This window comes from Cervus elaphus, chromosome 15, assembly GCF_910594005.1.
Source record: "Cervus elaphus chromosome 15, mCerEla1.1, whole genome shotgun sequence".
Classification (NCBI taxonomy): domain Eukaryota; kingdom Metazoa; phylum Chordata; class Mammalia; order Artiodactyla; family Cervidae; genus Cervus; species Cervus elaphus.
Genome location: NC_057829.1, coordinates 8076177 through 8091831, shown reverse-complemented (window position 1 = coordinate 8091831; position 15655 = coordinate 8076177). Strand labels below are relative to the sequence as shown.

The following is a 15655-nucleotide window of genomic DNA, read 5'->3' as shown; positions in this document are numbered from 1 at the left end:
GCCTTGGAGTGTAGAATGAAGTAGGGCAAAGGCTAACAGTTTTGCCAAGAGAACACACTGGTCATAGTAAAAACCTGCTTCCAACAATACAAGAGATGATTCTACACATGGACATCACCAGATGGTCAATTCCAAAATCAAACTGATTATATTCTTTGCAGTCAGAAATGGAGAAGCTCTATACAGTCAGCAAAAACAAGACATGGAGCTGACTATGGCTCAGATCATGAGTTCCTTATTGCCAAATTCAGACTTAAATTGAAAAAAGTAGGGAAAAACCTCTAGACCATTCAGATATGACCTAAATCAAAACCCTTATGATTATACAGTGGAGGTGATGAATAGATTCAAGGGAATAGATTTGGTAAACAGAGGGCCTGAAGAACTATAGACGGAGGTTCATAACATTATACAGGAGACAGTGACCAAAACCATCCCCAAGAAAAAGAAATCCAAGAAGACAATAGTCGTTGTCTGAGGAGGCCTTACAAATAGCTGAGAGAAAAAGAGAAGTGAAAGCAAAGGAGAAGCAGAAAGATATACCCAGCTGAAGGCAGAGTTCCAGAGAATAGCAAGGAGAGATAAGAAAGGCTTCTTAAGTGAACAATGCAAAGAAATAGAGGAAAACAGTAGAATGGGAAAGACTAGAGATCTCTTCAAGAAAATTGGAGATAGCAAGGGAACATTTCATGCAAAGATGGGCACAGTAAAGGACAGAGATGGTATGGACCTAACAGAAGCAAAAGGTATTAAGAAGAGGTGGCAAGAAACACAGAAGAGCTCTGCAAAAAAGGCCTCAGGCAGTGACTGCAGGCATGAAATTAAAAGTTGCTTGCTCCCTGGAAGAAAAACTATGACAAACCTAGACAGCGTATTAAAAAGCAGAGACATCACTTTGCCGACAAAGGTCCATATAATCAAAGCTGTGGTTTTTCTAGTAGTTATGTACGAATGTGAGAATTGGACCACAAAGAAGGCTGAGTGCTGAGGAACTGATGCTTTCAAATTGTGGTGCTGGAGAAGACTCTTCAGAGTCCCTTGGACAGCAAGGAGATTAAACCAGTCAATCCTAAAGGAAACCAATCCTGAGTATTCACTGGAAGGACTAATGCTGAAGCTGAAGCTCCAATGCTTTAGCCACCTGATGTGAAGAGCCACCTGATGTGAAGAATGACCCAGTTATTCTTTTCCAAGACCCTGAAGCGAGGAAGGATTAAGGGCAGGAGGAGAAGAGGGTAACAAGATGAGATGGTTGGATGGCATTATTGACTCAATGGATATGAGTTTAAGCAAACTCCAGGAGATAATGAAGGACGGGGAAGCCTGGCATGCTGCAGTCCATGGGGTCACCAAGAGTGGGACACGACTTAGCAACTGAACAACAATGTACAATAAATGTCTGGGCAACACCACATTGCAAGTTATTGATAGACTTCATAAAGCTATGTAATTGTCCAGGAAGGCATTTTTATATGCCGTATATTTGTGATTCTAAAATTATAGAATTCTTCTCCTTTTTTCTTTATTTATTTTGAATTGGAGGATAATTGCTGTCCAAAGCTGTGTTAGTTTCTGCCATACATCGGCAAGAATCAGCCGTAGGCATTCACATATCCCCTCTCTCCTGAACCTCCCTGCCACCGCCCACCCCATCCCACCCTCTAGGTTGTCCCAGAGCACCAGGCTGAGCTCCCCGCACTACCTCAGCTTCCCATTAGCTATCTAAAGCAGTAGGGTTCTTTTTAAATAGACCATAGTGGTCTGCTAAATAAAGAGTCCATTTGCATGTTCCAGTGCTTGACATAAAAATATGGGATTAGAGTGTAACTGGGTCATTCTCCCATGTTAAATTACCTTGACTTATGTAGTATGACTCAGCATTACATCACTAGACTTTCACATTGACCATAATACTGAAGGCACATAGCCAAACTAAGTGCAGAGGAAAGAGCAAAAAAGTTGTGGTTTGAATATATGTGTGTATATATATACACACACATATATATGCATAACAGTTCTTGAGCTAGTGTACAATAATACTGTGCATGGGGCCAAGACACTAAATTCAGTCTGTGAGTAGCTTACTTCTGCTATTACCAGGCTGAATTGGGAATTCATACAAGATATGTCATGGGTATTCCCCCAACAGTAAATTTTTCTCTTAAAAAAAAATACAACTTAAAAGCATGTCTTTGGGGAAATTGTTCTCAGTTTCCATGTTACAATTTCCTCCCAGCAAATGTGTTGAATGTCTGCTCTGTGCTGGGACAAGTGTGAGAGCCCTGTGATGTAGCATCCCATATCCGTGAGCAGTGCTGGACCACCAGGCTAAGGGTTTGGATCCCGCTGACAAGTTTTCAAAAGGGGCTTGATGTGCTACCCCATAACCCTTGCCAGTCAACCACTGAAGTCAGAACCTCCTTTTCACTCCCCATCTGCCTTCCCTCCTCCTGCTTCCTTTGTGTGGTAATGAGATATTATTCCCGTAGGTACCCAGTCTCAAAGGTCTTGAAGATGTGGCCTCCCCTGTGACAAAGACCATCAGTGGTAATTCACTCCCCTGACCCCTGTGGTCCTCACTCATCACCTGCCTCCCTGCAGCAGCATCCTACCTGGGTGCCCTGCATCCAGCCTTGCTCCCCTAACTGAGCCCTTCAGCACACCAGTGACACTTCTAAAACGCAACTCAGAACCACCTCGCCTCAGTGGCCGACTCCTTTTCCTTATAACGTCCTGTGTTCTCCCACATTTAGCCTCCCTTTGTCCCCAGCCAGACTGAACTCTTCCATTTCCTCTGGTGCCGCTGTCCTGCCTTTTGGCCTTTGTGTATATTCTTTGTCTGTCCCTGGCCTGGCTTACCCTCTCCTCACAGTTGCTGCTGCTTCCTCCTCAGGCCCCCAGAGCCCCCTGCCCTTCATCTTTTGCACCACGTAGAGCGGCACAGCGTCCGACACTTTCTTTATCACAGCCGCACTGGGTCATACTTTATTATTATCTGCTTCTTCGTGTGTCCTTGGTCCGCCTTTCCTACTCGTTAAGTTCATGAGCTGTCTGTTTTATCCTTGGTCACACTCATCTGTAACACTGAGCAAAGAACTTGGCACGTGGTAGACGTTCAATAGATATGTTAAATACCTAAGTAAAATTTCCTTACAGGTTCCTAATATATATCTTAATAGCTGAGAGATATTAGTACTTACTATTATTGTCATTGTAGAAAATATTTGGCCGCGCTGAGTCTCCATCGCTGTGTGCGGGCTCTTCTCTGGTTGTGGCGAACAGGGGCCGCTCTCCGGTTGCAGCGTGGGCTCCTTGTTGTGGTGGCTTCTCCTGACGTGGGGCGCGGGCTCTGGGACGGACAGCCTTAGTAGTTGCAGTGCGTGGGGCTTCGTTGACCTGAGGCATGTGGCATCTTCCTGCACCACGGATCCACCCTGTGTCCCCTGCATTGACAGGCAAATTCTTAACCACTGGACCACCAGGGAAGTTCCAACTGTCATATTTTCTCAGTGAAAAGAGAATTTAAAAGTGTGTAAATGCCATGAATCCTATTTTGAATCTTACGTGGAGGACACCTCAGCTGTTTAACTTCTGGTTATATATAAGAAACTCACATGTATGCTCAAGGAAATTAAGGTTATTCACTTTTAAGTATTGTTTGTAATAATGAAAAACTGGAAACAACCCCAATATCCATTAATAGGGAAATAAGTGCCTAAACCATTGTATATTCTTACAGTAGAAATCTGTACAGTACTTAGATGAATGAACTCCAGCTGTATGTTTCAACATGGACAGTAGTGAGTGAGTGCTCAGTCATGTCCAGCTCTTTGTGATTTCATGGACTGTAGCCCACCAGGCTCCTCTATCCATGGGTTTTCCAGGCAAAAATACTGGAGTGGGTTGCCATTCTCTTCTCCAGGGGATCTTTCTGACCCAGGGATTGGACTCGTGTCTCTTGCATCTACTTTGGCAAGCGGAATCTTTACCACTAGTGCCTTCTAAATCTCAGACAATATAATATTGGGCAGAGAAAGCAGTTGCAGAAGGATAATCACATTGTATAAATTTATAAGACCACATAAAACAGTATTATTCAAATGTACAGAAAGGCAAAGTATAGACAGAGGAAGGATATAAAGGATACAGCATAAGTACAGCAGGTCTGAAGGTGGGGGATAGGATTCACTGTGACGCACAGAGGACTTTAACAGGTCTGAAACAGATATGGTAAAAATTTAGCATCTGTTAAATATTGATAGTAAGTGCATGAGTATTTGCTGTTCTCTCTAGTTGTAGTATATATAAAATATTTCATAATTTTAACTAATTAAAAATAAAGGTTAGAGGGAAATCTGTGAGCTGCTAAAATCCTTTTTTTTTCTTTTGTGTAAGCCATTTTTTCAAATAGTAGACTTCTAGGTAATTTACTGACTTCCTTAGATTTTTCAGTGTTTTGTGAGTTTAAAAATTCAAAACTGATAAATGCAAACTTATACCCTGATCCCCTTAATAAGTACCTAGAGCTCACTTAATAAGAAACAGTCATCCTGTTTGAGTCTGTTCAGATCATATCGTCAGCGTCACGTTCAACCGAGGGCACCATGTCTGGAAGGGACTTTCCCAAAAGCTCAGCAGTGAAGAATCTGTCTGCAGTGCGGGAGACACGGGAGATGTGGGTTCGATCCCTGGGTCGGGACGATCCCCTGGAGGAGGGCATGGCAACCCACTTTAGTATTTTTGGCTGGAGAATCCCATGGGTAGAGGAGCCTGGCAGACAATAGTCCTTGGGGTCATAAAGAGTCGGACACGACTGAAGCGACCGAGCACCACCACGTCTTAAAGAGCTCCCCCTGGTGGACGGCCAGGGACCCAGGCGAGGGGCCTGCAAGCCCGGAGCCACGGAGAGGAGAAACCGGTGCAGAATGGGGGCGTAAAGAGAGATATTCTGGTTGTTCAGGGGTCAGAAGCAGGAGGACTCTCAGGTGAGTGCTCCAGGCATGAAGATCGGGTCTCAACAACTCCCCAGCTCTCGGAGCTGAGCAGGAGTGCGGTTGAGCCCGCTCCAGCTGTTCTGCCCCTGCCCCCGAGGAATTCAGGCGGACTGCAGGGGTGTGCACACGGGAGTCTGCCAAACCGTGACCGGCCCTGCCCGCGTGTTATATTAAGTCTTTAGCAGAATGCCAGCATCTCGAGCAGTCGAGCAAGGTGGTGCAGACCGAGGACTTGGGCCAGGCTGTCTGGTGGGGTCGGGGCGCTGCCACTGGCTGACGGAGACTGTCCTGCCGTCCTCCCACACCCCCACAAAGTGTCACCGCCATGCCGTCCCCCTCCTCGGGGTGCTGTGGGCTTCCGCGAGCGAGGTGTCCAGAGGGCTCAGGCCTGCGTGCTGCTTCCTAAGTGCTGACCTGTGTGCGTGTTCACCTGGCAACAAAGAAAGCGTGGCTTTGACTGAAGCCGGGGCGGGTCCCTGCCCGCACCCCCACCCCTGTCCCCAGCCCAGGTGTTTGGGAAACGGGGCTCTGAGCTGGAACATGACTGAGTGCATTACTTTTGCACCCTTGCAGTTCTTTGAAGGATTACTATCAGTGATATTATTAATATGTTCTTAAGATTTTTTTTGACCCCTCTCCAAATGGTTTTCAGGAATTCTAAAATGAGATGCTTAATAGCAAAAGTAAAAAACATTTGGGGAATGGAAAAAGACTTGGAGGAAAAATAAAACTTGGCATCACAGAATTTAAAATTTGGAAGCAATGTCATTAATAACTGACTCTTATTACTTTAAACTTAGTAATTATATATGAAATTGTAGGAGAGAGGCATAACCAGTGAGTTAATTCTTACCGTAAGTTAAAGTCACTCAGTCGTGTCTGACTCTTTGTGACCCCATGGACTATACAGTCCATGGAATTCTCCTGGCCAGAATACTGGAGTGGGTAGCCTTTGCCTTCTCCAGGGGATCTTCCCAACCCAGGCATTGAACCCAGGTCTCACAGGCGGATTCTTTACCAGCTGAACCACAAGGGAAGCTCAATTCTTATCATATGTGGTGAGAAAATTAAAAAAGCATGCTTTAAGACTGGATGTCTGCTCTTTCTCCATGTTGAGGTCTTACAAGTAATTTCTTTGCTAGTCTTTGGGTTCATTTTTGCAATATCCTGCAGTGGTGTCTTTACATATATATATATATGATTTCTGATATATTTATATGATTTCTGTGCAGTGCTTTTTGAAATACAGCATTTACAGTATGTTGTGGGTCTTGGATTTACAATGAAAGAATATATAGTCTTTTTTTTTTTTGCTGGAAGGTTTCAAGTTGCATCTTTTTTGATAGAGTCAAAAGCACAGTAGATGTGCTCTATCTGCCTTTCTTGTTCACTGATTGCTTGAGGTAGGAGGCGTCGGACTTGGAATTAATGGTCAGTGACTTGGCCGTGCTCTGCGTTATTCGGTAAACCGTGGCCTCCATAGATACCGGCGCCTCCCCAAATTCCTGGCTCCTTATCTCTGCACGTCTGTCTCTGTGCGCTGGGTATGTGCACCTGTCTTTGAACCACTATGGGAAGGCCTGTCGCTGTTAATGATTAACACCTCGTGCCAGGAATGTGGGTTTTCCATTACTAGAGTGGCCTGTGCCAAGCAATTAAACACATAGCACTGCCTAGTAATCTCAGCAGCCAGAAGAATGTTTTTGTGTGCTTCATAATTTCAAAGAATCCAAAGGGCTTCTGATACCCCAGACTATTTTTTTTTATATACTTTTGAATGCTTTAAAACTCATTCAGAAGGAAGAGTACTTGGCTACTTTCTCTTTGATCTTATTTTTTTCTCTTACGAAGTCTTAAGCAAGTGATTTTTTTTTTTTTTTAAATTTATAAAGTCACTGCACAGGGTTTTACATTTTAGTTTGAGACCTGGAGTTAAAAATGGTTTCTTATTCAATTACTGTAGCAATAACACAAAAAGCCTAAGTGAATTTACAGCCTTTATCTCTTCCTTATGCCATTTCATTCTACAATAGCTAATTGGGTTGTTATCTATACTCCTGAAAAGTAATATCTTAACAGAAGGGCAGACAATAATGAGTTAGAAGTTGACTGGAATGATCCTCTCCCCAAATACACTACAGTAAAACCTCCAGTTTGAACAAACTGTAAAGCCACCAGTTAAATAATGGATTCCAGAATTGTTTTAAACAGCTAGTGTTTTCTTCTTTCTTTTTCCTTTTCAAGTAATAAATAGTTATTTATATTTGGCACAATACAATGAAGAAATACTGGTCTCTCCTTATAAATCAGCTGATACATATTAGCAGAACTGATTTGAATAGTGATTGGTCTTAAGGAAATTATTTCTCTCATCATTTTGTTTATGAAATTTGTTTAGAAAAAACAAATTGAAGGAATGTTTCAAAGCTGAGTTTCAGTCTACTTTGGTAGATTACAGTAGTAAGATCAGAATTGATCCACAAAAAGAACCTTTATTTTTACGACTCTCCTTTTTTTCTTGATATTACCTTATTTGTTTGTGGGAGGATGCTCCTCCATATTTATTTTCCCTTATGACTCCAGTCCCATGGATCAACTCTCCTCCTTTCCAAGAGCGTCTGTCTTGCAGTGATTCTTCACATCAGTACTTTTGAGGTGGCCTCTGGAAAGTATGGCCTCATAGGAAGTGTGACATGTTCGCACCAAGCTTGTAGCTCTCTAAGTTCACAGCCCAAGGCTCTGCCTGAGAAGGTGGAGTTTCTCACAAAGTTTTTGGCATTAGGATCTGGGCTTCCCTGGTAGCTCAGATGGTAAAGAACCCATCTGCAATGCAGGAGACTCAGGTTCAATCCTTGGGTCAGGTAGATCCCCTGGAGAAGGGAATGGCTACCAACTCCAGTATCCTTGCCTGGAGGAGAATTCCATGGGCAGAGGAGCCTGGTGGACTACAGTCCATGGGATCTCAGAGAGTCAGACACAACAGAGAGACTAACACACATGTTCTAAGATTAAACTTGTCTGGTGCAGTGTAAACAAAAGTTTGCAAACGCCTGGCTTTCTTTGCGAGTGCTTGATTTATGGCAGGGTAGTCTACAAGAGAAAGCAGTTCAGCACCAAAGGAAGTATTTATGTCTCTGATAAAGAACGGAACAGGTTACAGAAATGGAATAAGAATGGGGATGTGGATTAAAAACTGTAGTGTTCTCCGTTTTACTAGTGAGTAATTTTTTTATAATAGGAATAAAAGTATTCTTCATAGATTTTCTATTTCTTACCAATTCAATGATTCTAAAACCAAAACTGAGAGGAAGTTACATTTTACTCAGTAAGTGTCATGACAGAGGGGCTTCTGTTAGCTGATTCATGACATCCGTGTTGTGAAACGACAGTTTTCATCCATCCACGGGAACCTAAATAATTCTCTGTGGACTGACTGTATTTTCCAGTGGCTTATCCTTTTAGAGCTGTTGCGTTTTCATTTCTGATGGGCCTTCACCTGACTCCTGCCACATTAGCTTTGCTTTTCCCCTTAGTCTTTCCACCACAGTGTGTTAATTCCCTAAGCAAATTCTTAAATGCCCTAAGGAAGTCCCTAAGGAAAGAAATCTGAACTGCTGCAGTCTTCGGTGACTAGAAGAATTTTCCTTTAATTAATCAAGCTTTCCCTTTGGCTTTAATGGGCCTTCTTTTTTTCTTTTTTCTTTTTCCTAATTTTTGTTGAAGTAATGTTGTGTTAGTTTCTCCTGTAAAGTGATCAGCTCTACGTATATATCTTATATCCCCTCCTTTTTAGATTTCCTCCCCATTTCAGTCACTGATTAGAGTTCTGGGTCTTTTCCAATGGGTCCTTCACATCAGCAGTTGGTTACGGCGTGTTGATATACATTGTGTGTGCCAGGTGATTGTAAAGGCCAGAAACAAGAGAGAGGGTCTTTACACTTGGGTGTAAAGACATGTGATGCCTCTTCTTGGGTCTTAAAACTAGAAGGGCTATGGACAGATGGGATCGGCGGCCCACAGCTTGACACCCTTCACACTTGAGCTTGTGGCCGGGTGCCCTGCATGCATCCCGTGGACGGGCTGCAGCCTGCCTGTGGCAGGGGACCAGCCCGTAGTGCCTCAGCCCAGGGGGATGCTTCCCGGCCTTCTTCTGAGTTGGGCTTTGAAAAAGGTGGGTAAAACTTTCAGAAAGAACCATGCAGGAGGAAGGGCAAATCTGAGAAACTGCCTGGTGAGGCACAAAACTCGACACCTAATGATGCTGTGCTTCACTTCAGTCGTGTCCAACTTTTGCGACTTAGTGTAGCCCTCCAGGCTCCTCTGTCGGTGGGATTCTCCAGGCAAGAATCCTGGAGTGGGTTGCCATGCCCTCCTCCAGGGGATTTTCCCGACCCAGAGATTGAACCTGCATCTCTTACATCTCCTGCATTGGCAGTTGGGTCCTTTACCGTCTAGCGCACCTGGTGAGACTCAGAACCCCATACTTAATGATGCTAATGATGCTAATGGCCCCTAATACAAATGAGCTGCTGCTGCTAAGTTGCTTCAGTCCTGTCTGACTCAGTGTGACCCCATGGACTGCAGCCTACCAGGCTCCTCCATCCATGGGATTTTCCAGGCAAGAGTACTGGAGTGGGGTGCCATTGCCTTCTCCATACAAATAAGAGCCATGGATTAAATAAGCCATCCTGCCCCCCCCACCCCCACCCCCAAAACGAAGCAGAAACACCCCAGAATTGCCAGATGGAGCCTGTGTGAGCCCCTGGCGAGCTGGGGTCCAGCCTGGCCTGTCCTGGCTGCGGGGAGGCTCCGGGAGGCCTGCAGTGACCGTGGTCCTGTCCCCTGTCCCGGCGGCAGGAGCTGCGCTCCCGGGAGGAGGAGCTGACGCGGGCCGCCCTGCAGCAGAAGTCGCAGGAGGAGCTGCTCCGGCGGCGGGAGCAGCAGCTCGCCGCGCGGGAGATCGACGTGCTGGAGCGAGAGCTCAACATCCTCATCTTCCAGCTGAATCAGGAGAAGCCCAACGTCAAGAAGAGGAAGGGCAAGTTTAAGAGGAGCCGCCTGAAGCTCAGAGACGGCCACCGCATCAGTTTACCTTCAGGTACGGCCCGCCCCCACGTCCCCTCAGAATGGTGTGCCTCTCCCTGCTGTCTGCTGTTTGTTGCATCTGAGCGGGGCTGAGATTTTATGGCTGAGCATCTTCACCTCTTGCTTCAGTTGTGGTCAGAACAGAACGACCTAGTGAGTTTTCACGTGTGAAACTGCCTGGGGAGGGAGCATATTGCCGGGGACCAGAAGCAGTGTATCTGACTGCGAGCATCCTCTCCTAACTAATGATGTTTATTGTTTACTCCTTTGGAAATCAAAGCAGAATTCCTCTTTAGCTGATTGCATTGAACCAGCACTACACAACATGGTGAAAATCCAGAACAAACACATCTTTCTCAAAATACTTAAACAATCAAGAAACATAAAAGCAATGAAATGATTTCTTTGACCTACAACAGTTTAGGGTTTTGGTCCTGTGGTGGGCGGGGGATAAGTCAAATGGAACATTTAACTTAAACTTCGTACTTAATTTTTTAACCAAATCAAAGTCTGAAACGAAGGAACAGAGGTATATTTTAACATCGTAATTTAAGCAAACTTTTCATTAGTCATCACAATTGTTAGGCTACAGTTACCTTTTAAAATCTGAACATCAATTTCTTGCTTCCACAAGGAGCTGGGCTGTTATCTGGGGCACTGAGGTTGCTGTTCGCACCCTTAGCAAGGTATATTCAGTGTCTCAGTGATTGCCCACCTTCATCTAAGGGTTCAAAATTGTTGAGGTAAAAAAGTGAAAGTCAAAGTTGGTCAGTCGTGTCCAATTCTTTGCGACCCCATGGACTGTAGGCCATGGAATTCTCCAGGCCAGAATACTGGAGTAGGTAGCCATTCCCTTCTCCAGAGGATCTTCCCAACTCAGGGATCGAACCCAGTTCTCCCACACTGTAGGCAGATTCTTTACCAGCTGAGCCATGAGGGAAGTAAACCAGTAATTCTAGGCAACCTTTTAAAAAATATTTTAAATCATTGTGATATAACATAAATGGATTATGAAGAACTGACGCATTGGAAAAGGCTTTGATGCTGGGAAAGATTGAAGGCAGGAGGAGAGGGGGACAACAGAGGATGAGATGGTTGGATGGCAGCCCTGACTCAATGGACGTGAGTGTGAGTAAGCTCCGGGAGTTGGTGACGGACAGGGGAGCCTGGCGTGCTGCGGTTCATGGGGTCGCAAAGAGTCGGACACGACTGAGCGACTGAACTGGAATGGATGACATGTTGGGAGAAACGGAGCAAAATACAAAACAGCAAACATATGTCAATCCATAAAGTTCTTCGATGTTCTGTGTTGCGCTTTGTTTAAGGTAACCTCAGATGCCCCTCTGGGTTTCGCAGCCGTCTTCTCATGGGGAAGGATGATGACAGAGCAGGAGCTGCACCTGTAGGGTTGCTGTCTAGTTGCTTCAGTCAAGTCCAACTCTTTGCCACCCTATGGACTGTAGCCCTCCAGGCCCCTCTGTCCGTGGGGTTTCCCAGGCAAGAATACTGGAGAGGGCTGCCACTTCCTTCTCCTGGCCAGGGGTTCTTCCCGAGTCTCATATGTCTCCTGCTTGACAGGTGGGTTCTTTACCACTAAGCACCTGGGAAGCCCAGCCTATAGAGAATACGCAGTAGATGTGTATATCTGTGTATGTATCTGTCTCTCTCTGTCTGTATTACATCTTAGAGTGCTCTTTACAGATTCCAGTGTTCTCCTGAGATGTTTGGTAATAGTGTGGAAATTTGATTTAAATAACAGTAACAGTAGTTTTGTTTTATGTAAAATATATATACATTGTCTTGTAAAGATACTTACTACAAAATCCTTGCAGCTTGCCATGTATTGTGACTTCTTTGGTTGCAGAAGAAGTCCTTAATTGATCAGAAAATTGCTGCTATGGGGTAGTCAGAAGTACAGAGCATATACATCATTGATTAAGTGGTTTGATGAGGTGAGAACTGGCTATGTGGTCCTCATTCACTTTACCTCTGACCTCTTTGGGAACCAAAAAAAGGTGCTTTTCCAGGTCCTCTTCTAATGTTTGCTTTTAGCCAAAGTGTAACTTGAAAGACAACTCACTGGACTGTCTGACATGTCAGACATAATTTAAAATAGTCTATTTTCTTTAAGGTAAGGCTTCTTTCTGCTTTTAATATAGACAATAGACAGTCAGAGAGGCATTCAGTGTGAGTTTTCTTCTCTAGTCCTTAGCTATATCAGTGTTCTTCTATCTGTGTTGTGACCATATTACCATAATTAATATTCATTGATTCCCTGGGGAAACTTTGGAGAGGGGAGCTAATTAGGAACTGATGGAAAAGAAACTTGGGGGAAACAATGAAATCATTCCAGCGATTCTTTAATTCATGAGAGAGTGATTAAACAAAATATCACAGGGTCCCTGGGGTGGTTCTTCTCAAATTTTGCTTGGCTGGTACCTTGCATTTATTCAGCACTAAGTGAATATATTTGAATATTTTTGCTAGATTTGTATCATTCCTGGATAGTACTAGTTCCCTTTTCTGTTTCTGAGAATAGAGGGGTCATTTTAGTCACATATTTTTTTTTACCTTGTGCCACTTAATAAAAGATTCTAGTTAAAACATAACCTCAAAATCTATTGCTATAGTCCTAATCCATTTTAAAGGATGAAATGCAGTTTCTGTAATTTAGGGTGGTAGTTACCTCCTCTGCCCACAAGATGGTGCTACATCGCTGTGACACCGGTACCTCTATGGAAACTCATTAGAATCCCCCAACTCTGCAAGCCACCTCACCAACACAAACACGCAGAGTTTACTTACACAGTATCCCAACGTAGGACACACATCCAAAGATCCACAGAAAAGAATTAGAACTATAAAAACAATTATTTTTCTCCTTCAGTAGTTTTGCTTGGTGGAGAAAGCAATTATTTGTATCTTACATTCAGTGAAGTTAGTGGATTCCAATATTATGATCTGTTAGAAAATTCTTTAAGTTACCAGATTTTAGTACTATTTCATGGTACATTATTAAGGAAGAAACGGCTGGTAGATGACAGATTGGAGGGTGATATAACTTATTTTTCCAGCTACAAACTACTTAAATCCCTTTTGCAGGAATTTTTCCATGTCTATCTAGCTTAAAGAATTTCTTAGAAATGTATCTGAGACTCCTACGAACTGGTTCTTAATATGTATGCCTGCATTTAGATCTTTAATCCATTTTGAGTTTATTTTTGTGTGTGGTATTAGGAAGAGTTCTAACTTCATTCTTGTAGGACAGCTGTGTTTCCCAGCACCACTTATTGGAGAGACTGTCTTTTCTCCAGTGTGTATTCTTACTCCTTTGTCAAAGATAAGGTACCCATGGGTGCATGGGCTTATCTCTGGGCTTTCTATCTTGTTCCATTGGTCTATATTTCTGGTTTTGTTCCAGTAAAACTCACTATTAGTAAATAACAGTTGAAAATAAGAACATTTTAAAAGACTTCATTCCTTTTTTTTTTTTAAGAGATGGTCTAGATAAGTAATCCAGAGAGCTCTGGTCTCAAGGCATGGGGAGCAAAAATCAGGTTCTCCTAGTAGGAGGTATTCCCTTAGGGTAAGAATTCTAAGAGATATTTTTTCCTTCAAGCTTTCTGTACTGTTTGGGAATTAAACTGGTTGGGGGTCAGTTAACCTTCAACTAGCATTGTGTACTCAACTGGTGCAATTGAAGGTTCATAATTTTCATAGATACCCCCTTATCTTTTCTTTTTAATTGTTTTGAAAAATTGGTCAGCCAGTGTAACAAGGGCATTGTGTGTGAGCAACTTTCACACACACACACACATATACACAGATCAACCTAGATTGTCTTTTTGACTAGAGTAGCCAAATCCTCACCTAAGCCTCCTAAAAAGGTGGAGTTAAGCAAAGAATCACTTTGGTGGTTAGAGAATGATTCAGATGACAAGCCAGAACATTGCTTAAAAGTTCTTTCAAAAAATTGTTATTAAATTTGAATAATTATCTAATTATTGTAATTTTGTCCTTCATAATCACAGATGGCAGCTTGTCATCTTATGGCTACTTATAGCTAGGATGATTTATTGCTGGAAAACTCAAATGTAATTATTCCTGTTGACAATCCTGCGTAGCTACCTAATAGGGAAGGTGAACGCTTATACAATGAGGCAGCATAATCTAAGAGTTGGTAAATTAAATTGTGTACAGTCTTGGAACTTGTAGAGAGAGAAAGAATGGTTGTGGCAGATACATTTATACAGTGACCACTTTATATCACTCCTTCTGTATTATGTTTGTTTTGAGCCCAAGTTGTATTTTTAGAACATATAAAATAGATCAAAGAGGTTTTGAAACTTTCAGGAGTTGGTATGTCTCTAAAGCCAGGGTATTCTAACTTCAACCACTTCACAAGAGCCAGAGGCCTGCCACACTCACCTGTCTGGCATGCGTGAATGTGAGCAAGCATGTGTACGTGCCTAGGGAGAGAAGGCAGAAGCCCCAAAAGGACTTTTCAAAGGATACTGCAACTTTTAGTGTAAAATGAGGATTCCCACTGAGCCGTGTCAATGTCCTTCATGAAACATGAATATTGCCAGTGAAAATATACAGGTTTAATCAAAAGCCTGTGGACCACGTGATAACCTGCCGTGAGCAGATACCTTGAGAACAGATCTAGCAAGCAGTCCAGAAAACACTGGGCATCAACCAGGACCCCTTAACAGTTCAGCCTGAGTTTTCCTCCATCTGTAACTGGGACAGAATCAACCTTTCTCTGTTTCAAAGGAACAGGATGTTTATCGTAAAGAATGTTTTGTTATGTTTAAAGCACAGAGTGCTCTTTTTTTCCCCTGAGTACAAGTATTTGGTTTTTTTCAGAAGACCAGAAGCACTCTCAATCTTAGTAATTATTAAGATCCAGTCTTGTGCCTTTGCAACTACCCTTGGCCTTAAAACGTTCTGTTTTGGCTCCCTGACCTGTGCCTGTCGTCTCTTCTCCCATCACTTGTTCTTCGTGGTTTTCCATTCAGATGCTCTGGCCTGGTTCTGTTATTCTAGTTCTGAGGCCTGCAAGTGCATGCATGCCTTCTACTCTGGGCTGCAGGCTCCTCTCGCTATAAAAACTTCCATGTGCTTATATGTGCTCAATTGTTTCTGACTCTTTGTGACCCCGTGGACTGTAGCCCACCAGGCTCCTCTGTCCATGGGATTTTCCAGGCAAGAATACTGGAGTTGGTTGCCATTTCCTCCTCCAGGGGATCTTCCTGACCCAGGGATCGAACCCACATTTACTGCAGCTCCCGCATTGCAGCTGGATTCTTTACCACTGAGCCACCAGGCTAGCTGAACCTTTATAAAGCTCTTCACTCTAAATTGTTTCATATCTTTGGGTGAGAATGTTTCTTTCTTTTCCTACTTATTTCCCTTCCCCCTAGTTCAGTTAGAACTAGTCTGTTCTGATGAACTGTTTTCTTGCATCAATTCTTTCCCTTTCTTAAGCCGCTTTGCCTGGTCAGATCATTCTTTCTTAGATGGTAGGGGCACAGAGCTCCCATCTGGCACTTCACTTCCATCTGCATTGCCTT

The 15655-nt window shown here is 43.4% G+C and overlaps 1 protein-coding gene across 1 annotated transcript in view; it reads left to right on the top strand.

The window, feature by feature from the left end:
- The window catches only part of MAP3K21 (mitogen-activated protein kinase kinase kinase 21), a 56013-nt gene that overhangs the window by 26885 nt on the left and 13473 nt on the right, over window positions 1-15655 (top strand). The window contains exon 5 of the mRNA XM_043926225.1: window positions 9852-10092. Coding sequence (XP_043782160.1) covers window positions 9852-10092 — 241 coding nt within the window. The remainder of the gene's footprint in view (window positions 1-9851; window positions 10093-15655) is intronic.